The sequence below is a fragment of the Neoarthrinium moseri genome (assembly GCF_022829205.1).
Source record: "Neoarthrinium moseri strain CBS 164.80 chromosome Unknown scaffold43_Wmoseri_CBS_16480, whole genome shotgun sequence".
NCBI lineage: Eukaryota > Fungi > Ascomycota > Sordariomycetes > Amphisphaeriales > Apiosporaceae > Neoarthrinium > Neoarthrinium moseri.
Genome location: NW_026055157.1, coordinates 225,098 through 250,848, shown reverse-complemented (window position 1 = coordinate 250,848; position 25,751 = coordinate 225,098). Strand labels below are relative to the sequence as shown.

The 25,751-nt window shown below is 51.7% G+C and overlaps 7 protein-coding genes across 7 annotated transcripts; 3 read left to right on the top strand and 4 right to left on the bottom strand.

Moving 5' to 3' along the window:
- Positions 1-1,635: 1,635 nt before the first annotated feature.
- JN550_009466 (uncharacterized protein) lies at positions 1,636-6,516 on the top strand (the record flags this gene model as incomplete). The annotated part of the gene is made up of 1 exon (XM_049321542.1): positions 1,636-6,516. One exon carries the CDS (start codon positions 1,636-1,638, stop codon positions 6,514-6,516), a length of 4,881 nt encoding a protein of 1,626 aa, XP_049168621.1.
- A 3,464-nt stretch (positions 6,517-9,980) lies between these two features.
- Positions 9,981-11,680, bottom strand: JN550_009465 (uncharacterized protein; the record flags this gene model as incomplete). Its single annotated transcript, XM_049321541.1, has 3 exons — positions 9,981-10,027; positions 10,080-10,223; positions 10,279-11,680. The coding sequence occupies 3 exons, from the start codon at positions 11,678-11,680 to the stop codon at positions 9,981-9,983; spliced, it is 1,593 nt and encodes a 530-aa protein (XP_049168620.1).
- A 2,454-nt stretch (positions 11,681-14,134) lies between these two features.
- On the top strand, positions 14,135-16,616 carry JN550_009464 (uncharacterized protein; the record flags this gene model as incomplete). The annotated part of the gene is made up of 7 exons (XM_049321540.1): positions 14,135-14,195; positions 14,270-14,645; positions 14,831-14,954; positions 15,002-15,178; positions 15,226-15,492; positions 15,543-15,666; positions 15,715-16,616. The coding sequence occupies 7 exons, from the start codon at positions 14,135-14,137 to the stop codon at positions 16,614-16,616; spliced, it is 2,031 nt and encodes a 676-aa protein (XP_049168619.1).
- A 343-nt stretch (positions 16,617-16,959) lies between these two features.
- On the bottom strand, positions 16,960-17,796 carry JN550_009463 (uncharacterized protein; the record flags this gene model as incomplete). Its single annotated transcript, XM_049321539.1, has 1 exon — positions 16,960-17,796. One exon carries the CDS (start codon positions 17,794-17,796, stop codon positions 16,960-16,962), a length of 837 nt encoding a protein of 278 aa, XP_049168618.1.
- Positions 17,797-19,399: 1,603 nt separating this feature from the next.
- JN550_009462 (uncharacterized protein) lies at positions 19,400-19,822 on the top strand (the record flags this gene model as incomplete). The annotated part of the gene is made up of 2 exons (XM_049321538.1): positions 19,400-19,584; positions 19,645-19,822. The coding sequence occupies 2 exons, from the start codon at positions 19,400-19,402 to the stop codon at positions 19,820-19,822; spliced, it is 363 nt and encodes a 120-aa protein (XP_049168617.1).
- Positions 19,823-20,033: 211 nt separating this feature from the next.
- On the bottom strand, positions 20,034-21,849 carry JN550_009461 (uncharacterized protein; the record flags this gene model as incomplete). Its single annotated transcript, XM_049321536.1, has 3 exons — positions 20,034-21,483; positions 21,533-21,546; positions 21,640-21,849. The coding sequence occupies 3 exons, from the start codon at positions 21,847-21,849 to the stop codon at positions 20,034-20,036; spliced, it is 1,674 nt and encodes a 557-aa protein (XP_049168616.1).
- A 615-nt stretch (positions 21,850-22,464) lies between these two features.
- On the bottom strand, positions 22,465-25,136 carry JN550_009460 (uncharacterized protein; the record flags this gene model as incomplete). Its single annotated transcript, XM_049321535.1, has 5 exons — positions 22,465-23,593; positions 23,667-23,798; positions 23,864-23,909; positions 24,028-25,000; positions 25,059-25,136. The coding sequence occupies 5 exons, from the start codon at positions 25,134-25,136 to the stop codon at positions 22,465-22,467; spliced, it is 2,358 nt and encodes a 785-aa protein (XP_049168615.1).
- Positions 25,137-25,751: the final 615 nt, after the last annotated feature.

Below are 25,751 nucleotides of genomic sequence, written 5' to 3'. Positions count from 1 at the left end.
ACGGGGACCTGGCGGCCAGGGCAGCCAGGAAGCCTCCCAAAGAATTCCATTTAGCGGGGTACGGACCCAAGCACAGACAATTGGAAAGGGTACCTAGGTACCTCTGCAACCCACCCACATCCATACGTGACGCCTGCTTGTACGTAGTTACCGACAGTATTCATCGACTATCACCAACTTCTACCATTGTAGGCTACCCCGAGGGTACATACGCAACCTAGTTTTGTAGGCGCTATGTAGTCGCTGCCGTTCCTTACCTAGAAGCTTATGTACGTACGCACATAACGTACTCTTCGAACTGACCATGCGGGGCGTCAGAGCAGAGGAGCTGGACTGAGACTTGGGAAGTACGGTACCAGAATGCCGGCATCAGACTCGCAGTCATATTGGATCCGATTCTCTAGCAAACCCGCCTAGCCTACCTGAGTCTGTGCCGTAGTAGGCACCTACCTACGAGCTGTCGTCTGGCGCAACCTTGGAACCCACCAGCACCCCAGGAGGGAGCTCTCCCGCCATTGTGCATTGTGCATTGTGCAACACGATGCTTGGGACGGACCCCGCTGCTACCGAATGCATGTCTGGTGAGACCGGCACACTTGAGCATCACCAAGACATCTCAGGCTTGCCTTGATGCAGCTAGATTCACCGCACAGATCCGTCTATCTACGGGGCTTGGCTCGTCACAGACGGCATTCGACGTCCAATACCTACTGTAGGTAGGTTCTATGTACAGATTTCCAAAAGAGACCTCCGGGGCTGATCCCGATCCTAGCCCCGGCCGAGGCATCGCATCTTCTGATTGGTTTAGCCTCGGGATTAAAGATGTTGCGCGAAAATATGCAGGGCGACGGAATAGGTCATAGTGGAGAGCTCCCCCAAGACAAGACCGTCAAAGTCCTTCAAGCAGCCTTCCTTGATCAGACTGCTAACCTGCTCCCGAGTCCCCCGTCCCAAGACCTGCTGCACCTCCCCTAGATCCCGAGGGCCCTAATCCCCCGTGTCCACATTCTGTGATGTGATAGTCGTCAGAACTTCTGCTGTACATACATTAATGACCGACCAGCTCGCGCCCCTCGAATCGCCCTCACCAGGAAGTCTGCCATATATTTCGGCCGACGGATCCCGTGAAGCTCTGCACTGAGTCGGAGGTGGTGGAGGACCTGCAGCACGGAGTGTGTCCCGAAAACGGCTGCCCTTCCTACTTGCTAGCCTTTATGCAGTCCGGGTCGCTGCACTGGATGGAGGCTTGAGATCCTGCCGCTGTTTCCTTCCCACTGTGTACGATCCCACCCTTATGCAAGCCATAGTCAAAATGTAAGTCGATGTGCTCGGCAATCTACAGTGCCCGCGCGGCCTCCCGAGATCAAATCGGCGCATCCCCTCCCCGACGTGCCCGTTGTATCTGGGTCGACGGTTCAGCAGCCTTGTCAGGAACCCGCCGGACGGCCAGGCATCATTGATTGGTTCAACGTCATCATCCGGCGAGGCCCCAACGACGTGCCATACGGTGTCGTCAGTCTTTGATCTTGCCCGGCTGTCCACACGCTACCTACATACTCATGACCCTATCCTCATGCTACCAGCCCTCTGCACCACATGCCTCCGTTGCCAAAGCCTGGTTGACAGCCTGCTAACATGTTGCGGCGCATAGTGTCCCTCGGCCAGCAGGCCGCTGAAGGGCAAGCCGAAGCCGACGACAATATGTCTCCCTCGCCTGGGGAAGAGGTCCAGTCACCTCAGGACTCGAAGAACTCGGGAGGACTCGCCAGCGTCTTCAAGGGCCTTGCCAGTGCTACCAAGCTGACCAGATCGACACCGTCTCCTGTGCAGTCCTCCGGTCCGTCCATGAACACCAACCTTGCCGAGCAGCTTAACGATGCCAAGGCGGTCCATGGCCTGCCTCCCCACCATGTGGACGCTTTTGATCAGCTCCGGAGAGGTTCGATCAGCGAACGGGTTGCCGCAGCCCAGCAGCTTCGACATGCTGTAGTGGACTATCCCCTGAACCCAGTTCTCGATATATGGTACGCCGCCAAGGACATGATCGACCCGAGTAACGCCAGAGCTACACGGACTGCCGGATGGGAGCTTCTGACTGCCTGCGTCAAGCACGACTCTTCAACTGATCTTGAGCGTAAGGAGTACTTCCAGACCATTACAGCTCCTGCACACCCCGAAGACTTCCACCTGCAGCTTGCCGCGCTCGTGGACCTGACCAACCATGCCCGAATCCTTTCCGGCTTCGAATATGACGTCTTTCCGCTGGTGACTTTCTGGCTGCGAAGCAAGTTTGACTCGGTCCGAGTAGCTAGGAAGCAGGCCTCACGGTCCAAAGGAAAAGCCGTCGCATCTGGCGAGGACAAGGACTTCGCAGAGCTCTTTGCGTACACAACCGACCTGGTGAAATTCAACTTTGGCGTGATTGGCGACGATGCTGCACGGGCTTTGATCGACGCAATGCTCAAGATCTGTATGAATACGAGTGGTTCTGAGGACCTGAAGGCCTGCATTGGGGTTCTGGGCGCCATTGTGACCTTCGGCGCCATTCCCAATGATAAGTTGAAGGACTGCGTCCAGGTCCTGAGCTCCATCCATTGTCTGGTTCCCAGCCTCCAGAAAGACTCATGGCACGCTCTGAGCATGCTGTGTAGGTCACACAACGGGCATGCCGTCGTGAGGCTTCTGTTGGCGGTGCTGAATAGCCTCCCCGCCGACGCTGACAAGAAGAAAGAGGGCATTCGTGAAGTCCGAGGTGCACTGTCTGTGTTGCATAAGCTCGTTTCTAAGAATACGGATAAGGGCTATCCTGCTGTCCCGTACGGGCTTCTAGTCGATGGGCTCTCAACCGTAGTCAAGACTACTGCGAGCTGGAAGATACACTTGGATGTATTGCGTCTTACAAATGTGTTGTTCAACGATCCCAAGGGCAATGTGAACCCGATGCTCAGCGATGAGGACTGGGCGGCTTTGTTCGAGGTCGTTGTCGCGTGTATCCAATCATTCGTGTCTTCAGCCTCAACAACAGCTACCGACGACCTAGCGCGGTCTTCAGCCACGCGAGAAAACTCAGACACGTCCGAAGCTATCTTGTTCAGAGAGGTTATCGGTCTTGTATCTCGCTTGGAGGTGCTTCTTACGGAGCAGCGCACTCTGCTGCAGCGACAGGATTGCATTACCTTCTTCACCAAGATCAACAAGATTCTCCCTGATTCAGCTGCCACACTCGTCCTGGACTATTTCAAACAGTTTAGGTGCTGCTACCCATCCGACCTCGAGTGGGAAGCCAACTTGCGGCTGGTTCTTGACGTACTTTTCGCCAACCGGGCCCGCTCATCACAGCTTCGAGTTCAGGCTCTGCAAGTAGTGACAGAAGTCTACGACATGGTCGAGCTAGTACACGAGCAGCTCGAACCGGACTTTGTTCCAAATTTGGTGAAGAGTCTGCTAAGGGACATTGCGGAAGAGGTAGACATAGATGTTCTCCAGGATATTGTCTCGTTCACTACCACGATTGCGAGTACAGCAGCTCACCCGCTCTTCAACTATATTATCGATACTCTCCACACTGTCTTGGTTGCTGATCCCCTACGCTCGCCTGTCTCGCCACCCGCATCCAGACCTCCTAGCGCAACGACAGCTCCCGACCAGGCAAGAGGCACAGTAGGCCAGACGCCTTCCAACGTTGTAGCGAGAGGCTATGTACAAATATTCATGCGCGTCATGCACAGCGATGTGACCAAGGCCATTCGAATATTCCATCTTCTGGTGGCCATGGCCAGGACCAACACAGGCGAAACTGATGCCCGCCTGACCGCAATGAAGCTGTTGTTCCGACTACGTGCCGATTGGGCAAATCGTGTCTACATCACCACATTTACGGAGACCGAGAATCTCGCGACCCTCTTGTACCGCACCGATGGATCCCTTGCCAAGAGGCTGAACGAAGAAACTGTCCAGGCCGGCCGACTCTCACGAGGGGAGTTAGGCGGCCCTGGTCGTGTCTCACGAGGCGTATCGTTCGGTCAAGGCCAACCTCAGGAACGGAGTTATTCTGACCGAAGCTTCTCTGTCAGATCTGGTAGCAGTGCTAAAGGTGCTACCCCGAAATACCAGCAAACCTGGTCTGCGTCAGATTTGGACGTTCTTCCAGAAGCACCTTCACGAACGGCGAGCACCGTGTTGTACTCCGACCGGCTCAGCAATGTCCCAGAGGACCATGAGGATGCTGCTGCAGTCGACGCGACATTGCCAACCTTCGAATGGCTTGACGCAGTCATCGATTTGGTTCAGCATGGTTGTGACTGGGAGTTATACAGTTATCTCCTGGTGTATCTCCCCTCTCAATTGAGCAATCATGGGATTTTCAGGGGTGCAATCAACCAGATCTTGGAGCTTCGCAAAACCGTATGTGAACTGATAAGAACGAATAGTTTTTCAGAGCCTCCAAGCACCATGGGACTGCGACGTGCTGATGTGGCGATATGCCTCTTCCATACACTCACTATGGTTATCAGCTACCACCACCACTTCCAGAAGGCCGAAGAGGATGAGATTGTGAGTACGTTTGTTCGGGGAATCGCCACGTGGGAGCGCTGTGCCAAGTGCTGTATTCACGCTCTCTCCATCTGCTGCTACGAGCTCCCAATGTCGACGAGCAAGGCCCTGGTAACCATTCTGCAGAGGATGTCCCAGATTATTACTCAGCCTTCGGTTGCTATCCATATTCTTGAGTTCTTAGCCTGTCTTGCCAGACGTCCATCGCTGTACGTCAACTTCAGAGAGGAAGAATACCGCATCGTCTTTGGTATCTGCTCCCGGTATCTGCAGTATGCTAGAGAAAAGAGGCAGTCTTCCCGCATGAGTACCGCAAGCGATCCGACGACCCCTGTCTTTGGGACGGCCACTCTCTCCATCGATGGCCAAGGCCACCCGAACGCATCTGACGATCTCCCCCAATACGTTTACGCGTTGGCATACCACGTCATCACTTTCTGGTTCCTCGCATTGAAGATTCCCGATCGTGTGAACTATGTGGGGTGGATCACCAAGAACATCTTCACTGATATCGACGGATCTCAGGTGGCCGAAGAGCAAGCGCAAATCACAATTGACTTCATGCAGCGCGTTGCGTTTGCCGATATCGAGGAATCAGAGGATGATACCTTCTTTACGGAGGGTCACTACGGCGAAATTACTAAGAAGAGGTGGCTGATAGGGAACAGTATTGTGACGGTGGAGCAAACCTTGGCATCTGGATGGGCGCAGATCACGAAACGACAACCGTCCGGAACGTCGTCCTATACCATTAAAGAATCGTTGAAGCCGCCCCCTGCACATCAAGAGCGCCTCGGCAACGAGATAGTGGGCCGGGATGGGAATCCAGACCGGGGCATCAGAGTTCTTCCCAGCCATATCCTGATGCAAATTCTGTCCGCTTTGCCTCAGTGTACGGATCAAGCGCGTCCTATTCCTTTACCAGACGATGAGACGGTTAACAGGGCCATCAAGCTGTTCGACCTCAATTCAACCGTCGATGGCCACAAAGTCGGTGTCATCTACATCGGCGAGAACCAGACGCAGGAAGCCGAGATTCTGGCAAACGTGTCTGGAAGCAGGGAATACGTCGAGTTCCTCGATGGACTAGGCACCTTGATCAAACTTCAAGACGCAAAATTCAACACGCAGGGACTCGATCGCCAGTATGGGATGGATGGAGAGTTCGCTGTTTGCTGGAGAGATCGCGTAACCGAGATAGTGTTCCATGTCACGACACAGATGCCGACGAATCTTGAGCGTGATCCACAGTGTACTTACAAGAAGCGACACATCGGCAACGATTTTGTCAACATCATCTTCAATGATTCGGGGCTGCCGTTCAAATTCGACACTTTTCCATCGGAGTTCAACTTTGTCAACATTGTTATTTCTCCCGAATCTCGAGCCTCGTTCGTTGCTACTAGACAGAGAGCACCGAAGAGCGTGAGAGAATCCTTTTACAACGTTCAGGTTCTAAGCAAGCCAGGCTTCCCTGAGATCTCGCCTGCCTCGGATACAAAAATACTCAGCTTGAAAGCCCTTCCCGACTTCATTCGGCTAGTGGCACTCAATGCGTCTGTGTTCTCTCTAGTCTGGGCCAGCCGTGCGGGTGGCGAGCACATCTCATCATGGCGAAACCGCTTGCGAGAGATTCTCCGTCTGAGAGACAAGTATGGAGCGAAAAACACCGCCCATGGCCCATCTCCATCGCCCCCTGGCACAGCTCTGAGTGGACTGCCTACACTAAACGCTGCATCTGTTCACTTCGACACGAGCAGACCTGGGAGCACCGTGCGCGATAGTTTCAGCAGCTTACGACGGTCCTCGGTAGCTACTTTCTTCTCGAATACGAGCGAGCCCAACACCCACTCACACAGGTCATCAACCCTCTCCACCGCTCCCACCGAGAGCACCGAAACCATGCATCCCGGCAGCTGCGACACCCTTGTCGACAAACTCGACTTCTCCAAGTGGGCCTAGCCCAATGAAATTCACGACACCAATGCCCTTTTCCACGTTGTACATCACGAAGACACGTTTCATGCGGCGACGTGAGAAGATAATGGTGTTTTCTAATGATGACGCCAGGTAAAGGCGTGGGAAGCGGTCAATGTTTGCGGCGTCTGGACATGGAGGATACCACAAAAGTTCTTGTTTTACTTCGTTTCTGCTTTTCCCCATTATTTAATAAGCATGCTGCGAGGAGAGTCGACTTTGTTCTACTCGCAATACCTGCATCAAAATGTATTCCTACAGCTTGCATCACACTCCGTTGCGTTTGGTGGGCGACATACATATGCACTGGGGACTGAGGCGTTATCTTCATAGTGCAGGACTCCCTGAAGCCAAGATAGGGATGGTACTCTCTTGGGCATTTTTTCATCGATTTCGTGCCATTCTGTACACACTGCACCCCTCTGCGTCGTCATATACACCAGGCGAAGATATTTGCCTCACCGCTGCACCGTGTTCATTCCACCTGAGAAAGATCCCACTGCAATTGTGCACCTTTAGCAAGCTGTGAGTAAATATCAAAACAAGGGATACCAACTTGATTCGTGCTTTGAGAATTTTGATTTGTTGTTGGGCCATCCCTCCTACATCCCGGTCGAAGTACAAAAGTGCACTTCGCGTGTATTCTGTGTAACAGGGAGCATGCAGATACTACACCAGAGATCTGCGCATGGAGTGTAGCACAAACCTTGGCTCGACTCAAATCTCAGAGTATCGCCGCATCGATTCGGAGACTACGTTTTGGGAAGGGCCAGCAGACAGTTGCGTGTGCGCATCTGAGGTGAGACGAAGTGTGCCATCCAGTCACAGATCACATATTCATGAGGGGTCCCTCGAAGACGGACTCAAGCTACTTACATTGGCCATCGTCACCGTCAATGACAAATACCTACATGAACCGTTCGAAACTTTGAGGCACAATGAAAGCACAGAGGCGCCAGAATGCGACCCTGGCACAGAACACTGCTGGAAATTATCATTCCCCTCTCCTAGGGCTGACCACAGTAACAGACCGTAAGCGGCCACTGTCGATTTGCTCACGTAGACGCCCTATGCGCCGCATACCAGCGTCTGTCGCAGTAGCCTACTTAGGCAACATTAGGCAACCCGAACTAGCCGACGTGTGCAGAAGCACCGGCAGCAGCAGACGACGTGTTTCGCTAGTGGGCAGACGATATAGTTATTTCGGCCATTGCAACAGTTGTGGAGAGACGTTCCGGGTTACTCTCCTAACCCCGCCAGACCTTGCGTCACATATCAGGTAGGACTTCTGTAGTATCCAGCATTCTGCGGACTACGCCGACTTGGCACGTTTTATTTGTTGAGACGAGACTTTTTGTTTCATTGGGCGCTCTCACGTGTGTAACCTCCGTTCGGAGCCATGAACGCCCACGCTGGTCAGAATATCAGCCGAATCTACAGACCGGATTTGTATGCTTCTGCATTAGTTGCACTTTTTCGTCCAGCGCACAATGTTCACCTGTCCCCTGCTTGCACTGCTCATTGCAATGTACCGAGTCAAACCCTTGATGCTGCCTTTGCTGGTGCTGACATCGGGCATATCGTCGGCAGGGTGCTCCGCTGCTGACGAATCATCGGACCCAAGCACCCGCTGCTGACATTGCTCGTACGGCCCGTCCCCTGGGATCCGTCTGGGGATACCAGGGAGCGCCCATGCACAGGCTACGTGTGTTTGCGTAGATGAGACGGGCCCCGGAGTGGTATGGGTCTATATTCGTTCGTACCGGGAAACACGAGATCGAGGGGCGAGACGTCGGGGGCCTGTCGCCACACTATCTCGCATCATGATGCATAGAACTCTGCTAGGACGCGGCTCCTTGGTAAAAGAGCAGCCCGTGGTGCAAGGTCAGCTCCGGGTGCGGCCTTGGGTTGCGGTTTAACCGACTGTGCCCTTTTTCCTTGCCATGTGCCGCGCTAAGACGTGAGTCTCGTGTAAGGCTTCTGTCGTGTCACCCTAAAGTCCGAACGAGAGTGAACCGAAGCACGTTCAATGGCCCCCAGGAGGGTGTTGGTTTGAAAGCCGCGGGCCAGCGGCCAACGACGGGTACCAGCGAACCCACACGCCTTCTGCACGATGATATGGCTTGCATGGCACCATACTCGCGGTGAGTGTACGTTGGACAGTGCTTGTGGCTTACTTTTTCGGTGGCCCTTCTTCGTTACGTCTTGGCAGGAACAAGCCTGGCAACCTGGTATGGTATGTGTGTATGTATGCAATGCCGGCCACGCCGCAGTGGGGTTGAGCTGCTTGCTGGCTTCGGTTAGCGAGTGCATAAGTGGCCGCAGATCAGGAAAGGATGCTTGCCATCATCACTGGTACATCCACACGGAGGACCAGGGTGGAGGATGCAACGAAAGTTGAGCTTGGGTTGGGGTTCTTCGCCCCTTGTAAGCCAATAAGAGGCTCTATCCTTTCAACTTCGATGTTTTGTTTCTAGCTTTTACTCTTGGACTAGAACATGCCAACCCTCATTCTGTCAAATCTGAGCTATTATGAAACAACAAATTCGCAGAGCTGGGTATCGTGGTTGAACATAGAAACAGCATCCTTGCAGATGCCATAGAAGTACGACTAAGTGAGATGTTTTGATTTTGTAACCTATGGATTTCAGCTTCGTTTTGCCATTGGGGCAATTTGGGATTGGAAATTATACGATGTGATTGTCGATCGATGAACATGCATTTGTCTCTATTACAGCTAGACGTGACGTGAGATACTATGACTCATAGCCAATACTTGGCTGTTGTGATACCTTAGCAGGTTACACAAAACCGAGAGGAAACGCCTTTCCCACAACGGGGACGCAACGAATAATCACAGTGCCAGAGTCGCTATCTTGAAAGCATTTGTACCAGGTGTCTCACCTTAGGGTTACACAGTTAGTCTTGCCCTGCTAATTGGCTTCTCGGGCTGCTGAGATGGTGTATTGCAGATCATACAGTCAGGGTCCGAGACATTTTCATCCTCTGCTGCATATACAAATCTCCAGACGTATGCACCTCGTTGCCGAATCTTACGCCAGCGGACTACTGGGCCGCTTGCAGGCCGCACATTGGTCATGTGGTTTCGCATACATTGCCAAGGGAAAATGTATGCACCAGAAGGCGCTTGGCAATCTCATTTAATGAGGGAATGCAGTTCTCATGAGATCACAAAATCCATTTGGTGACCACGCGATTGTGATAGATTGCCCAGAGTCAGCAGCAAAAGCACCATTTGGCGGTACCCTGAGTAGATTGACGCCGCATGTCTGATCCAGCCGCCGAAGTCTTGGATGCTTCGTTGTAACGACTTGAAGGTAGAGCAAAGAAGCAGCTACAGCATCTGAAGTCAAAATTGCCTTAAGTCTTGGGGGGTTTTTTTTTTTGGCACTACATGGCTATCCAATGTCGGAAATAGATCACTGGGCCTATGCCTTCCTCCAAACCTCTCTATATCGTGCCCATTTGTGAAAGCCTACGCGTTGGTCAGTGGCTGATCTAAGGAGTGTCGAAAGGTTCAGCTTTACCTAAATTTTGAAAACCCTCGTCGCCTCCTTTCATACCATCCAGGAAGACCTGCTGCATCCCGAGCTCCTGAAGTATCTCTACACAACATCCAAGTAGTCTAATCATGACCGAGTTTCGATGGTTCTGTAGAGTCGCATTCCCCTCTTCAAGCCGAGATCGTCAGCCAAATATCACATATACGACCGCGTTCCGACTTACCTGCAATACAAATACAAGTAATGCCACCAACATCGTGTCCTATTTTCCGTGCCCATGGCAGGTCCGCCTCAGCGATCGTTCCCGAGTGAGGCGTATAGACCAGGGCTGCCGCGACTATGACTGCTCCATGTAGACACAAGACAATATCTTGTGCATAGTCCCTGCTCCATTTGTATTCTTCGAATAGCCCCATACTCTCATTCCGCGGGGCCTCGTTTCCCACAAATTGTAGGAGGGCCGGAAAGTCATCAGGGTTACATTGCCGGAAGGAGAACCCTTCTGGCACCGAGGTAGAGCCTCCACTAGGCCAGTCTTGGATCCTCAGGAGCCAGTCGCACACCTCTCGTCCCCTGCCTGGAGACTGTACGTCCATGGGCCACCCGCGCCTTCGGAACCACTCGTGGGAAGCTAGATCAAGAGGGATGCCGTATAGGAGACGAGGAAAAGTGCTCCCGAGCTGTAAACGTCGAACACCCCGCGTTCTTGAGAGAAGATCCGTAGCATGGGTATGTAAACTCGAACCGATGCCCCTTCTCCTGTAATCTGGCTTTACTAATATGGCAGCAAGCGACCCAATGAGATATTCGGGATCACTAAAAGCCCAGGTTGTAAATGTTGCACAGAAGCCTATTATATCCCCCGTGCCAGGGGATCTGATAACGTAATGCTTGCCGAATCCAGCTCGGTTTAGTAGCGATTGGAGGCTATACCGATCCAACTGGAACTGCTTCGGAATGCACTCATTCCAGAGGTCCAAGATTGGTGTGAAGTCAAAAGCGTCCAAGCTATCCGGGAGTGCTTCGACTGTCCAGGCCCTTGATTCCAAAATAGGCTTATCCACGTTCATAGTATCAGTATCGTTCGATAAAGTCTCGCCAAATAATACGGCCGCCGTCTCCTCTAAATATTGAGGAGCGTAACTGGGTATCTGAAGTATCGTGGGGAAATCCCCTTCCATCAAGCCCAAGCTGTGTACATCCTGACATGCAATGATCACCTGGGGCCGGTGTTCAGCAATAACCCGGGCTATGTCGGCGAGCTCGGTCTGGGAGGCTTGTCCCTCAATCACTGCGCCCGAGATGACAAATACGATGACCTTGGCTCTGCTAATAAATGCGGTGTGGTAATCAGTAATGCCATTATTGGCAGTATATGGGACATGCCGGACCCATGGGTGCTTGGAAGCAAGTGCGCGACCAAGAGGTTCGAAAGGGTCCCTGAAGTCGTCACCTTCTCGCTGGATTGGAATGATAACGGGAGAGAGAAGCACGAGAAGGTCGCCCTCGACTAGCGTCCTCGCCAACGGTATACAGGCTTGATGGTCCCGCACTAGGGTTACCTTGGTGGAGAGAGTGCGAGCTGGTGTTCCATGAAAGGAGGATGCAGGAATGTCTCCGGACATTGTACTCTGCTGCTGAGCTCATGGAATGAGGCTCGGACGTACGCGTTTTATGTACGCTTGTCTTCCACATCGGTCAGCAAATCCGGTCATAATCAGCATCCGCACGAACCATGAACCATGAATGGTTCTGTACAGCCACGCAGCATAATTGTCAGGGTAGCTCTTCTTATATTTACCTTGCCACTTTGGGTGTAAGATCATATGACATAAGCATCGTTTTGCTGTAAGGCATAGAATGATAGCTGAGTGGGACGCCGTGATGACCGTCATATAGACTTGAAATTGAAGGGGTCGTCTCCAGTACAGAGGAGCGCCACGGCTTGCAGAGTCGAGTCAAATGAACCCTGGCATTACCTCAAATTCAACGGGCGAAACTTTTGATGCTGCAGGCAATCCACACCCAACTGTAGCTGCAATCGCACGAATAAGTCTCCGCAACGCCCTTGTACGCGTTCCAAAGCCGTCAACCAACATTCGAGCACTCTTTCAAAAGGGCAATGCCACCGATTGTTGGCTGGCCGGGTTGGTTCTCGAGAAGTGCCTTATATGCTTGCGATGCGTCGTCAATGTTGGCGTGACTGGATTGCAACGAACCCAAGTCACGTAGCTCACGTACCCAATGCCAAGCCAGTACTGTGTGGGAAACGATGGCTTCTTATAGAGATGCATCCGGATTTGCAAGAAATTCTGCGGTAGTTGGCAGACGACCCTGCACCCAGGAGGTAAGCCCCGACTGGAGGCGCAGGATAGTATGGGTCGCACGAAGCCTAGGAGGGTCCAATAGCAGCTCGTCAGGGGCGTGATGAAGGGTGGACGCAAATCTGCAACTGTTAATGAACTGGGGGGCCCAAAGACGGTCTTCTCCAGCGGCTACGTGAGAGCATGTCCATGGTGGGGAGAAGCAGTTGTCATTGGCGGACCCGCTAAACGACCGCTGAAGTCTTGTGATGAATCTGTCCGAACCGTAAAAACAGGTCGTACAAGACCAAATAAATGCCTGCATGAATGTGGACAAGGCAGCGCACCACTAGATACAACGCCGCCCGAAGGGCACGGCACGGCATGGCATGGCCTGGCATGTACTTGGTTCCAGGGGTCAAAGGCGCTTCTTCTTCTTCCCACACATTCGACAGCGCCCGCGGCTGCAAATTCCGGTCCTCCATCCATGCTGGTGGGGTGGTAGTGGGCACATCGCGGTGGGAGCCACGCCCCGTTGCTGCAGGATCAAGACATACAAAACGTTACACACAAACGTATACTACCCGCAACTCCGTATTATCGCGGATCAGATAAGTTCGGCGGAAATCTGTGCGCACCTCCAGCGGGCTCGGCACGCCCTGCACAGCGAAAGTATGTCATGACCAAACCCCTCGGCAGAACTTCATCGCGAAGGCGAGCGTCACCACTTAGACAGTCACTGAAAAGTTCGCATCCGCAAAGGCTGGGGTAGCTTTGAGGTCTTTTCTTGGGGTATACACGGGTCGCACCTTTCGTATTGGGAAAGTTCGCATTGTAGGAGGATTCTACAAGACTTGGGTCTATTGTAGGATGCGGCAGGTATTCTATGATTAGCAATATGTCATCAAAACCCAGTCTTTTCGGGAGTATCCAAATCCCATTGGGGGCCATTCTGACCAAAAGAGGAAGTACTTTCCTAGCGAGATCTGAGCTGTGTTGTCATGATGCTAAAGTGTCTCCTCTGCGACGACAGCGGTCTGCTGCTGTGCCACCTGAGGATCAAGGAACGTGACAGCCCGTCATAAAGACACGAGTTCCACAAGCATGTGGTGTTACAACGGCGCCAACATTGACGCCGTTTACTGGACTTTGATTCATAAGCAAGTTAGCTTTGGCCATGTAATTGCGTCCTGTCGATTCTTGCTGGGTAGAAGATGGAGAGCAAGAGAAGGTTCCGTTGATGCTGGCCTATGAAGTCCTCGTTCACCTTGCCAGTGTTGAAGGCCATGGTGGCGGATGAGAGACGTGGCAAGGTGCCTACGATATCGCGTAACTTAGTCAAGTAAACCCCTCTATTTTCCTCGAATTCTTGAATCCAACGTGCTCACGGATAATCTGCTGGAGAGCAACTGTAGCAGCAGCTCGAAGTAATTCATGTTCCGTGTCAAAGATGGACCCGCTGTAACAAGGCTTAGTGCTAGGTAACTCGGGTCAGTCTGCAGCGCGCGAAAGCCCAGGCGCTTTCAGCGGCACTAGCACTCAATTCCAGGTTGCCCTTCTGTGAGGCGCCAAAATCCAACTTAGGTAGCCCCGCTCTACCGCGTCGGGTGTATCCAATGTCTTGCATGTATACATCTGTGCGCGTCAAACGCGTTTCTCCGTTGCAGCACTTGGGATACTCCATTTCGGCCATCGACCTTGCAGCTGCCCTCCCTGTGAGCGGCTTGATCAAATTGGGAGAGGGCACCGATAATCCACCCACATGGGCGAGCCAAAATGGCCAACGTTGTGCCGCAGGCTGATATCCTGCGTGAGAGTTTAGCTGAAGTGGTTCAGGGTACGTTTCGATCGACAGCCACAGCATGCGCTTGTTAGAATCCCACGGCTTGTGACCTATCTAACTTGGAATAGCTGCAAAGGTCCCGGCCAAGCGTCGAGGAGCTCCCATCAAATCTACTGTCGAGACCTTGGCCTCAGAGTGCTACGGAAATGGCGTTCTACCGGACGCGTTGACGGAACTAATAGATCTCATCGTCGCCCCTAGCCACCTTGACCAGGCAAGTTTGAACAGTCTGATTAAGAACCTATATCCCGTCACGCGTATCGATGGTGATATCATCATCAAGGTCGTAGGCTGTCTGGGACATGGCGCTCTCAAACCTTCACTTGCCATCCAGGCAGCACTTCTCAGGTGGATCATCATGGTCTATCACACTATAGAGAAGCAAGACATCCTGTCCAAGGTATATGCAGTCTTGTTCAACTTGCTTGACACTGCAGCTATCAGGTGAGTGGGATGGTTGCTGCCTGCTTGTGTGATGGTATCTGATCAGCTCCAGGCCACAGTTATGCCACCTTCTTGCTGTCATTACAAGGCGTAGACACGTTCGACCCTATCGGATACAAGCAGTGTAGGCTACCCCCCTCCCTACGTGACCTATTGGACGGTCATTATTCTAACAGCAACATAAGACTTGCGTTGAGTAGGCAGACAGGAAATGACCCTGCGCTGACCGGTCTACTTCGGGTCTTCAAAGATTATTACCCCGAGATCATTGTGGGGGACGCAACTCGGGGCAAGGCATCCTCTTTCAAGGTATTTTTCAGTAGGTCAGACGTGAAGGCTAGGCTGATCTCTTGAAGCACCCAGATCCTCAATGGCGAGAGCGATTAGATGAGATCCAGCAAGCACATGCGCGATCTTTGGAAGACCGTGACCAACCCAAGGACGCTTTCCGAGTAGCTCGACACATCAACAATGCTGGACAAAGCAAAAGGCCGCCGGTTGTACCAGAAGTGCATACATCGCATGCACAGGAAGTAAGCAGCACAAATCCATTGTCAATGGGCGTCTGCTGACATGTCAGAACTCCGTAACACTAGAGGAGATCGAGAATGTGGATGGGTTGGTCAAAGCACTGGAGACCGTTGAACTGCCCAATCAGCTCATTTCAGTGCTTGGTGATCCTCTGCTGCAGAAATTGATGCTGTTAAAGCCGGACCCTATCTCTCACTTGCGCATCAGCAATTGGCTCGATGCGTATGGTCAAGATGTGCTTGATGGTGGGGATGAAGGTGCTGGCGAAGTTGCCAGCTTCCTCGAGATACTGCAACAATACGCCGCAAACACTAAGGTAAGACCTACGACCAAGGGGAGCACAGCCCATCAACTGACTTCGTCCAGAATCTTCCCCCAATAGTATTGTCCTTCTTCGCCTCATATTTGAAGACCTGGAACGGCCACGACTCAAGGGATTGCATTCTCCAGACTCTCATGTACACACCGGTTCCTACAGACGATTTTCCTGGTAACTACATATTCCCTCCCTGTGAAGCAAGGCGCTGACTTTATCCAGAACTATACAGCCGGATACTGTCTCTTTTAGAGATCAAGGTTCTCAACGGAACTGCTGGGTCCCAATTAGTCATGCTGAAGTACTACAACGGTTTGCTCCAGCATTGGATCACTATCCTGCAGTCTGACGATGTCGAATCGTTGTCGACCGGAGCAGTCTCGGATCTTGTCACTCATGTGAATAAGCTCTGCCTAACGGTTGTACAAACCTCGTCCAGCACCGCGGCACATTCAATTATTCTGGATTTTTATGAACAGGCTGCGTATCTCGCATCAAATCCCAGACTCAATCAACACATCCGAATCGTGATCCCGCCTACCGCTCTAGTCTACACGCTCCACTTCAGCTCATCGCCGGTCACATTATCACGACTGTGTGGCGTGCTCGCTCAGTACAAGGAAGGGTTCCAGGCCGCTACTGGCTCGTCTCGGTCGTCATACCCTCCGGAGTACATCAATGTATTCAATGGTTTCCTGATGGATATTTGCAATTGTCTTTGGCGATCAAGGGCTTTCAATGCCAAGGACTCCAACTCACACGCCTGCCTCATGCCAGACAACGTCATCAGAGACCTGGCAACACACGTGTCTGCCGTACGAAAAGGCAGCGAACTGACTTCTCTGTTCACGTTATCCACATCTTCAGTACTCGGATCTCTAGCTACGGCATATCTTCGCGAGCTAGAAGAATTGGAGATGGAGCAGGGCACAGGCGACCTCGATCTCAGACATGCCGGGCCTGTCACCAGGAAGAGCTTGGTAGATCTCGGCAGAAACGGAGGTGTGAGTCTGACCTGGGACGAGTATCGCCAGGGTGTTTTAGGTTATCTTGAGCAGCAAGGAATGACCGGGGTTGGACGATTGATGCATAACACGATGACGACACTGATGAAGAGGAGCTGAAAAGGGCAAATGGAGAGTTCTTGCCCTCGTAAACGTGAAGTTTGATGGTCCTTGGTGTTTTCTGGTTGCTACCTATTTGTAGGTCTCACGCGCTATATACCCGGTTTGCGACGTCCGCAAGTCGTTCCAGATCCGTCAATGATCTATCCTATGTTGAAAGGGTATCTTTAATGCATGTTAAGTGCACTCATGTTCCCCCCGCCGTCTGGTGATGAAACCAGGATTCTTGTGTAATACCAAAAACTCCGTGAACTCCATTCTATGCGTTGAGCGTCGTGTTGTTGCAATTCCCAACCCAGTGGAACCCATGATTCTTGTGGCCCGTCCTCTCCAGTGAGTTGTATCATTTCTTCTCGCTGCTCTCATCTCCGTAGCCGCCGAAGCCACCGACCAGGTAGGACATTCCCTCGGTCCCCAGCTTCGAATGGTTTCTTGGGCCGCGTTGCTTCAGATCAGCCTTCAACCAACCCAGAACAAGCTCTCCAAGCTGGCTGTTCCCGGTGCTTGTGCCCTTGTTCTCGCCCAGGAACTTCTCCGCGGGACCCCACTCCTTGATGGTTCCAAGGTGCATGTGGACGAGGTGCGTCGGCCAGCCGGCAAGGTTATCCAGGATGTGGGTCGCGTAGACGATGGTGCACTCACGGATCTCCGTCTCGTGCGCGAGCCAGCCCAGGAACTCGGATCTGCTCAACACGTCCAGATCGACGGTGATCTCGTCGAGCAGGAGTACAGTCCACGGCCGGATGAGACCCATGGCGAGCTGCACGCGGCGGCGCTCACCATCGGACACGGCGTGCATGCGCCATTCGACGTCGATGTCCAGCACATTGATGAGCTCATCGCGGCGGTCCGGGTATGCGTCGCCGCCGACGGAGCGCAGCAGCTCGTTGACGCCGATGTCGTTGCGGACGATGGGGTTAAGCACCCACTCCAAGCCCAAGTACGTGACGCCCTCCAGGCTGTCCTTGAACGGGTCAACGCCCGAGACCTTGATGCTGCCACTCGGGGCCAGGCGCTTCCCGGCTAGCAGGCGCAGAAGCGTGGTCTTGCCGGCGCCGTTGGCTCCGATGAGCAGAGTGCGACTGCGGGGCGGCACATTGAGCGAGATGTTTTTCACACCTGTAGAGTAGTCCGGGAAAGTGTAGGTGAGGTCTTCAACAGAGATATCTGGTGGCGCCATTGTGTGTACTTGAAGCGAACTCGGAGTGCCGCGTTTGCCGAAATTTCCAAAAGCAAAAAGCGAGCAAAGGGTAATGTGGATGGGCGAATTCACAGGTTTTCATACTCTTGTATGATGCCATCATTGAGACCCCTGAAGCCACTAAGTTCATTGGGCGCCCTTTGAGTCACCCGGAGCCCTGGAATAAAAGAGGCTAGTGGACCGGCCTCCGCCGAGCTCCCCGTCAACTCCGGGCCCGCATTCAACGTCGTCGTGACTGACGCAACTACACATATATGCATATTACTTTAGTTCAAATAAAAATTGATCACATGCTGCATACATGGCATCATATAGCAATGAGATGCAATGCCATTGTATAGCGATTCATCTTAGCATCAAGAAGTCGGTGCACATTCATTCCTTGCACCAGACGTAGGAAAGAAAATGTGGGTCCAAGATATCTTTCGTGTCTTTGAAATATGCTTAGTATGAACTAACCATCTCTTGAACCACAGTATGACCTATAATGCTAATAGATCAAATAAAAATATCCTAATCTTCCCAGAAGTGTGCAAAACCCTCAGTTCAGGACTCCCTGTGTTTTGCTATCAGCACTCTAAATTTGGTCATTTGCACTCCCTTTCGACTCTTGGGTGTCTGTGTGAGAGTCTTCAGCACTTAGACAGTCCAGATGGAAGGCAACGAATTGCCCACACCAATTCCATATGAATGTGGATGGCGTTAAGATAATCGATGGCATTCAGCATTTGTAAGAAGTGCTGTGATTCCATGCTCAGGGAAACCTCATGAGAAGGCAGCTACTTGGTTGATAACCACATGTCGAAATTGTTGGTGATCCCAATGTTGGCGATCCCACACAGAATTCTCTCCTCGTACTTACAATTCGCAAGGAGAGCATTCCAGAGCCAACAATCAAGGGCAAAAGCCAGGAGTGTCATGCTGGATTCGACGTCCCAGTAGAGCTGCGTTTGTGCTCATCCACAGCGTGTATTAGACTGCTCGTGGTAAAAGCAAAAGCATTTGTCTAGCTCAATAATGGTAGATTTCGCTACGGTAAATCCCACGTCAGCCGGACTCAGCAATGGAATACCCTTCATGACCGAAGTCGGATCGAACAGAACCTCAATAAGTATGGGTAGCAAAGTCGTTGCTTGGATTCTGATCGAGACCTTCTATTAACGTATTAAAATATAAATACAAAAAAATATAAAAACTAAAACACGAGATTGTAAAAGTACGTACACAAAAATAAACGCGAAAAAAAAAGGAAATTTACATAAATATAAGGATACATAGATAAAAAGTCGCTTAAATATCGAAATACGTGAATTGAAAAGTACGTAAATACGAAAATACGTGAATACAACAATGCGTAAATACAACAATACATTAATGTGACAAGTGAATGCAGAAACGCGTGAATGGAACAATGCAAATGGCCTGCACTAGACGCCTATTTAAGTGCCTACTTTGACACCACTTCCCAGATCTCAACTTTTTCTATCCATCAACCACTCTCCGTCCCAACCATCGGAGGGACGAACAACGAACAGGCTGTTCCCGACTCCTCCTCTTCACACCACTGTTAATCATCATCGCAATGTCTACTCAGTCGACCGAGAAGGGCCTGGACCCTGAGTTCCGCGCTCAACGTCTTCATGGACGGGTTCGAAAGGCTGATTCGATCGCTCTCAAGAAGCTGCAGCAGACGGCATGGTCAATGCTGGATGTCGACAAGCAGGAGAAGCTCAAAGTGGTCATTCACGGTATCCTCCAAGTCTCGCTGTAAGTTTGTTCTGGACCTATTGTACTAGATGCAGACGGTATATTAACGAATTGACATAGGAGTGCTCGAGTTAACAGCCTGCAGCCCGGAGAGACGTACGATTACAATCCTATGGTAAACGAAGCGATCCGTAAAGCCTTCGAAGAGAATATTAAAATATTCACGTGGAAGGACAAGGATGGCAACGATGTTTCAGAGTCGTCGATTGACGAGTTGATGAACATGAACGGCGTCTAAGCATACGGCTCTAGGTAAGGGCTTCTCTGGCAGCTCACATCGGAAACGACCTCCTTTCGGCAACCAGGAATTGTTACGATGGAGCGTGATGGCCGATAGACTAGGGGTCAAGGTTGTCACTCAAAGATAGTCGACAAAAGGAATAGATGCCAGTCTATTATGCTAATGGTGCCTCCTCGTGAAAGGATACGAAATGATTTGTGTGAACCACCTAACCATTTCCAGTTCCCAAGTGAACATCCTCCTCCTCCACGTCGTTGAAAGAAGGCCCTGGGTTACATTCTTCGTCGTGACCGAAGACGTCTACCTTTGTTGATTCAAATTTTCTTGTGGCAGTTCCTTTGGCAAATAACCAATCCAACTCCTCATAGGTCCTATTCTTCGTCTCGGGGAGCCGAAAGTACGCCCAGATGAATGTGAGTAAGGCTGTCGTACCCCAGAAGAAGCCTGTGTAGCCCTTCATGTTCCACTGTGTTGGGTTCATGAAAAATGGCTGTAGGGTCTGTGCTATGACGAAGGCAATATAGTAGGTGTTCCTCGCAAGACACACAGTACGCTGCCGGAGACGGGTAGACCCTACTTCGGCGGGTAGAGCCCATCCTAGTTGTCCAATGGAAAGCTGAAAGACAAATGTCCAAACCAAGGTCATAACAGCCTGAAACATGGCCACCGCATCGTTATCTGTCCATATGTTGAGTATCCCGATGAAGTACTGGATCAGAAATAAGGTAAACATCCCCCACAAAAAGATCCGTCGGCGGCCAAAGTATGGCATCAAAGTGAACCAGCTGACCAAGGTTCCTAACAGCGCCAGGCCAGTCCCACCGATATTCAGCCTATAAGTCTGTGCTGGAGTAAGGCCAACCTGCTGGAAGAAGTATGTAGAGTTGTATGCAAACGCAAGCCCGGAGAACATCTGCCCCGCAAATGCCATGCAGGCAATCTCCGTGCGACGGCGCTCAACGCCACGAAAGCAGTCCCAGTAGCTTGTGCCCGCCGTGATCCTCTTTTCGAGCGCGTCCGTGCGGATAATGGTGGCCAGCGTGCTTTTGACGTCCACATCATCCTGTGAACTCCTGAGACGCCGCAAAGACAGCTCTGCCTTCTTTATCTCGCCCTTTCTCACCAGATGCCACGGAGATTCGGGTGCAAAGCACAACAAAGGGATCAAAAACGCTGGCCACACCCACTGTATGGCGAAGGGTATGCGAAAAGCCCACTCATCAGTCCGGCTGACTAATGTGGCCAGGATACCAGCAGCAATCAGTTGACCAATAATGAAGCACATGTTCGTATACGAAGTCAGATATACACGCAGGCTCAAGGGGAGCACCTCTGATGCGTACGCAGGGGCCGACGAGGCGAACACGCCCCAGGGTAGTCCACACAGAAACTCTCCTGCTGCAAGAACTTGGATCGTCGGGGCAAAGAAGGTCATGAAAACGAAGCACGAGAGAGCACATAGTGCGCCGATGATCACTCTCTTCTGCCCGAACAAATCAACCAGATGGCCGTTCAGCAGCACACCAAAGAAGCTGCCAATCCCCGCCATGTTACTCAGGGTAGCCTGCCATGGAGCAGAGAGCTGATGATGACCATGCTTATCGATCTTCTGTCCATACTTCTCTGCAAAGGTGGGGTATGCAAAGAAGTTACCGATACTGCTTGGGTTAGCTTCTGTGCGACTACTTATACCTGGGTGCGACGTACAGGATCGTATCATACTAGCACAAAATCCACATCAGCACTGTCACTAATGCAAGAGGCTTGAAGAGCTTCGAGTATGGCTTAAGGTCACGTCACGGGGAAACACCTACGCCTTCCATAATCACTGTCATGGATACAGCAAGAGTCCAGAATATGGCCATCGGGTAGGCCTTGATGGCCTGTCGCGGTGTAAGGGCATGTTCGGCGCCCTTTGAGCCTGTCGGCGGCTTCGACCGAGTAATGCCAGGGTCGGCATTCGCTAGAAGGCTGGCTTGCTCTCGGGGATCCGCAGTCACCTCTGCATATCGTCTTTGAGGCATTTCAGAATTGTATCCAAGTTTGGACAAGGCAAAGTGAAGGCATCCTTGGTTGAGAGAGATGTTGTCGGGAAGGTCACGCGTTCCCGGTAACGGCTCCGCCGACCCCACTTTCTTGCCGCAATAAGCGGTCACGTTCCGACATCACACTTCGCCGGTTTAAGAGGATGAACTCGGACGAGCTTTTGCCTAGCATTCACAACTCTGCGGGAATACTGTCTTCGACATCAGCGGAAACGGTTTCGGCTGACACTTCCACCAACGAGGATTCGTCCTGCAAGTCAAAATTGGTGAGACATACGCTAACCTTTGGTGAAGAAGGAGAACTCAGCCATCGCCGGAAGGAGGACTGATATTCTCCACATTTCCAAGGAGTCTCTAATTGAAAAGAGCAACTTTCCAAAGGCTGCGTGCTCCGATAAGTAACACATGAACGCTATATTGCTGCTAGAGATCTCCGGCAGCTTAGTACGGATGGGAGGTTAAGACCGTACCACTGCCACGTTAGGTTCACGTTTGGATTCTCTTGTGGTCTTTTGCGGCTTGTATATTCTATATTCGCATATCTATCACTGAATACGCTCGTGGTTAATCAAAGAACAACTGGTTTGAAACCCATCAAACATAGGAGATTTTGAAAACCCAACAGAAATCCTCCTTCTCAAGCAAGCCCTCAGGGATGGTAATTAAGAGCTCCGAGTCATCGCCTTGCCCAGAAATCTCCCAGGCCAATGCTTCGCCACCGTCAACCGCCAGTAGGCTCACGCAATCCCCAGCCAATATAGGGACTGGAGCTGCCACGCTCACCTTGCCGTCATATGCTACTGGTTTCTCCAAGAAGAGGATATAGATCGCATCGTCCGTCTGGGTGAATCGCACGTTGGCGCCATCCACAATCTGACTCTGGACAAACCAGTACGTGGTGTTGAAGATAGCTTCCTCATGGGCCTGGATCCAAACACCTGCCTCGCGCAGGTTGTTCACCTCGGCCTCGACGATGGTGCCATCCGCTCGAGGTCCAATGTCCAGGAGCAGGTTTCCGTTTTTGGACACCATGTCTACCAGCGTGTGGATGATGGTGCTTGCATTCATATATAACTCATCAGGCGTCGCTCGGTTGTATCCGTAGCTGTACGGATCCATGCCCTGGTTCGACTCCCATTTCCGGTGCTGGGCGGACGAGAAGGTCTGGTACTCAGGGGTATCAAAGTCAGCTGCGGCGGCGATGCCGCACCGAGAGTTGATGGCAACCTGGCGGCCTTGGGATTTCGCCTCGTTCCACCAAGTAGCAGCAAACCCTGCGGTTCCGTTGGAAGCTCCGCAGTCACACCACATGATGTCGGTACCATATTGATAGGCCAGGGTTTCCATCTGGGGCACCATTATGTCAGTGATGAAATCGTTGACAGGGATGTGACCCGTGTACGGCTCTTTAACCCCCGTATAAGGGTTGGTTGCTAGACCTCCGGTCCAAGAGGTCGTCGAGCTTGTGTTGAACTGATCAAAACCGTACGGGGCCCAGTCTGGATTGAACCACTCGGGCAACGAGAAGTAAGTTCCTCGTTTCAGGGTTGGCTGGTATGTTTCTGCTGCTTCGAACAGTTCTCCGAGGAGGTCACGTCCTGGGCCATAGTGCAGAGAGGATCGATTAGTGGTGTTACCAGCATCAAATATGGCAAATCCGTCATGGTGCTTTGTTGTGATGACGAAATATTTGGCACCAGCATCAGCAATCAAGTCAACCCACCTACAGTCTTGGGTTAGTTTCCAAGGCCAAGCGGAGCGCATTTCACGCTCCCTGTCGCGGAAGGACCACTTACATCTTCGGATCGAACTTCGACGCATTGAATTCAGGAAAGGTATCATCATAAACCCACTCAGGACCATAGGTCCTTAGGCGATAGTCATAGAAGTCAGATCTATCAGCCTGTGGATGATGAGTCGAGTACCACCTTTAGTCGTGTCATTAGTTATTTACTCTTGGGAAAACTTTCCAACCCGTATTCTGATGACCTACCAAAACCACTCAGCATAGCTCTCATAGGGCGTCGAATTGCCCCAACCTTAAAAAGTAGCGTTCATTAGCCATGGTAGCCCAAAGGACAATATGCCGAGCACTGCAGCTCTCAACACCAGTCGTGCTTCTGTATGACGGTTGAAATTTGAGGTAGGGCTGCTTACCAGTCACAGCATAAGGTCCCCAGTGAATGAAGATGCCATACTTGGCGTCGTCAAACCATTCAGGGCTCTCATGTTTAGCAAGTACATCTAGGTCAGAGGACCAAGTAAGAAAGCCAAACTCCAGGCCATCCACGGCGAATCTCTGCTGGGTCTTGCCATCGTCGATGATAACATCGGCGGTCGTTGATCCATTTGAGGATCCCGCAACCCCGACAGTGACGGTCTTCTGGTCACCGGGGCACAGACGCCTGAGTTTCCCCGGGTTCTTCGTCTCTATGCAGTCCCCCGTGATGGAAACAGCAAGATCTCCCGAAACGCACTGCGAACCAGCATTATTGAGCGTTACCTCCACGGCTTGAACTCCATCCTCGAGCCATTTCTGCGTCGGCCGAACGGTTTGGACCTCCAGGGAGGCCGAGCCTTGCCACAAGGATACAGAGAAAACGTGCAGCCGACCTTCGGTCACATTGGTGGTGTCAGGCAGCGTTATGGAGCTCAATTGCTTGCCGGCCGCCAAGGAAGTTACGCGCTCAAAGATGTGTGATCCGTTATGGTTCACGCCATCTTCTGTATATCGACTGGGAAAGATGACCTCGCCACGGTTGATGGTCAAGAAGCTGAACCAGTTCAAGCTGCGTAGCTCAAAGACCGATGTGCTGTTGTCGGTATAGGTGAGCGTGGCGTTCGCAGATACGCTGGAATCTATCAAATCCGCGGCAACGAGGAAAGACGCCGAGAAATAAGACCCGGGAGGCACGTTAATGGTCTCTCCGCTGCATACGATATTGTCCGGCTTGTCGGGACCGGTGTAGCCTGCGAGCGAGTATACTATACCAGTCTCACTAGATGTGTACTGTGATACATCGAAGTCTGGAGCTGGGTATGATTCGTTCAAGCCATTGAAGTTGGCCTCGCCAGGGTATGTTCCAAAGCCTTTGTTATTGAAGTATGAGGTCAAGTCCACCGGAATCGACTTTTCACGCAGTAAGTTTTTGCATCTCCCTATATGGAGTATGGGCGGTATGACTTACTCCCGTTTTAGCAGAGCCTGGGCTCGTAACAGCCAAGACATTTGCAGTAAAGACTACCAGGGAGAGACACGCGTTCATCTTGACCTCACCAGTCTGCTATTATCCCTATAGACCCTCACAAGTTCTGGATTCAGTAAAACCCGTCGAGTTATTCGAACGGGAGGACTGGCAATACATTTCAATGATGATCCCGCACGATGTGACTGGCATAACCCAGCGGTGATGCAGCGGTGACATCGTCGGCATTGGACGTCACCTGCCGGTCCTCGTTCTGATAGCGAAAGTAACGTTCTCCAAGTTGCGGACCAACTCCCGGTGCTGATCCACAATTACAGTACTATTGCAACTTTGGGGTAGATATCAGACGACCAGGGGTGCAAGTCGGGGTATTCCGCAGTCCCTTATCGAGCTCCGCACAGCGCCAACCCCGCTGTTACTCCAAGTACCTGGTGTTTCCACCACTCGTGGGTTGGAGTCGCGTCGATCTCGAAGCTTGGAATTGAGTTTCGGCCTAGAATAAGCCGGGTCTTCGTATATGTATTGCTGGGTTTAATTATCCAGAAAGCTAAGTGTTCCAAATGGCGTTATCTACGTGTGACGTTGCTTTTGTCTGGGAACATGGCTATAGTCATTCTTGGTCTCCACTCAAATCATAAGTTGCTGTTGCTTCACGAAGCATCAACACTGTGGATA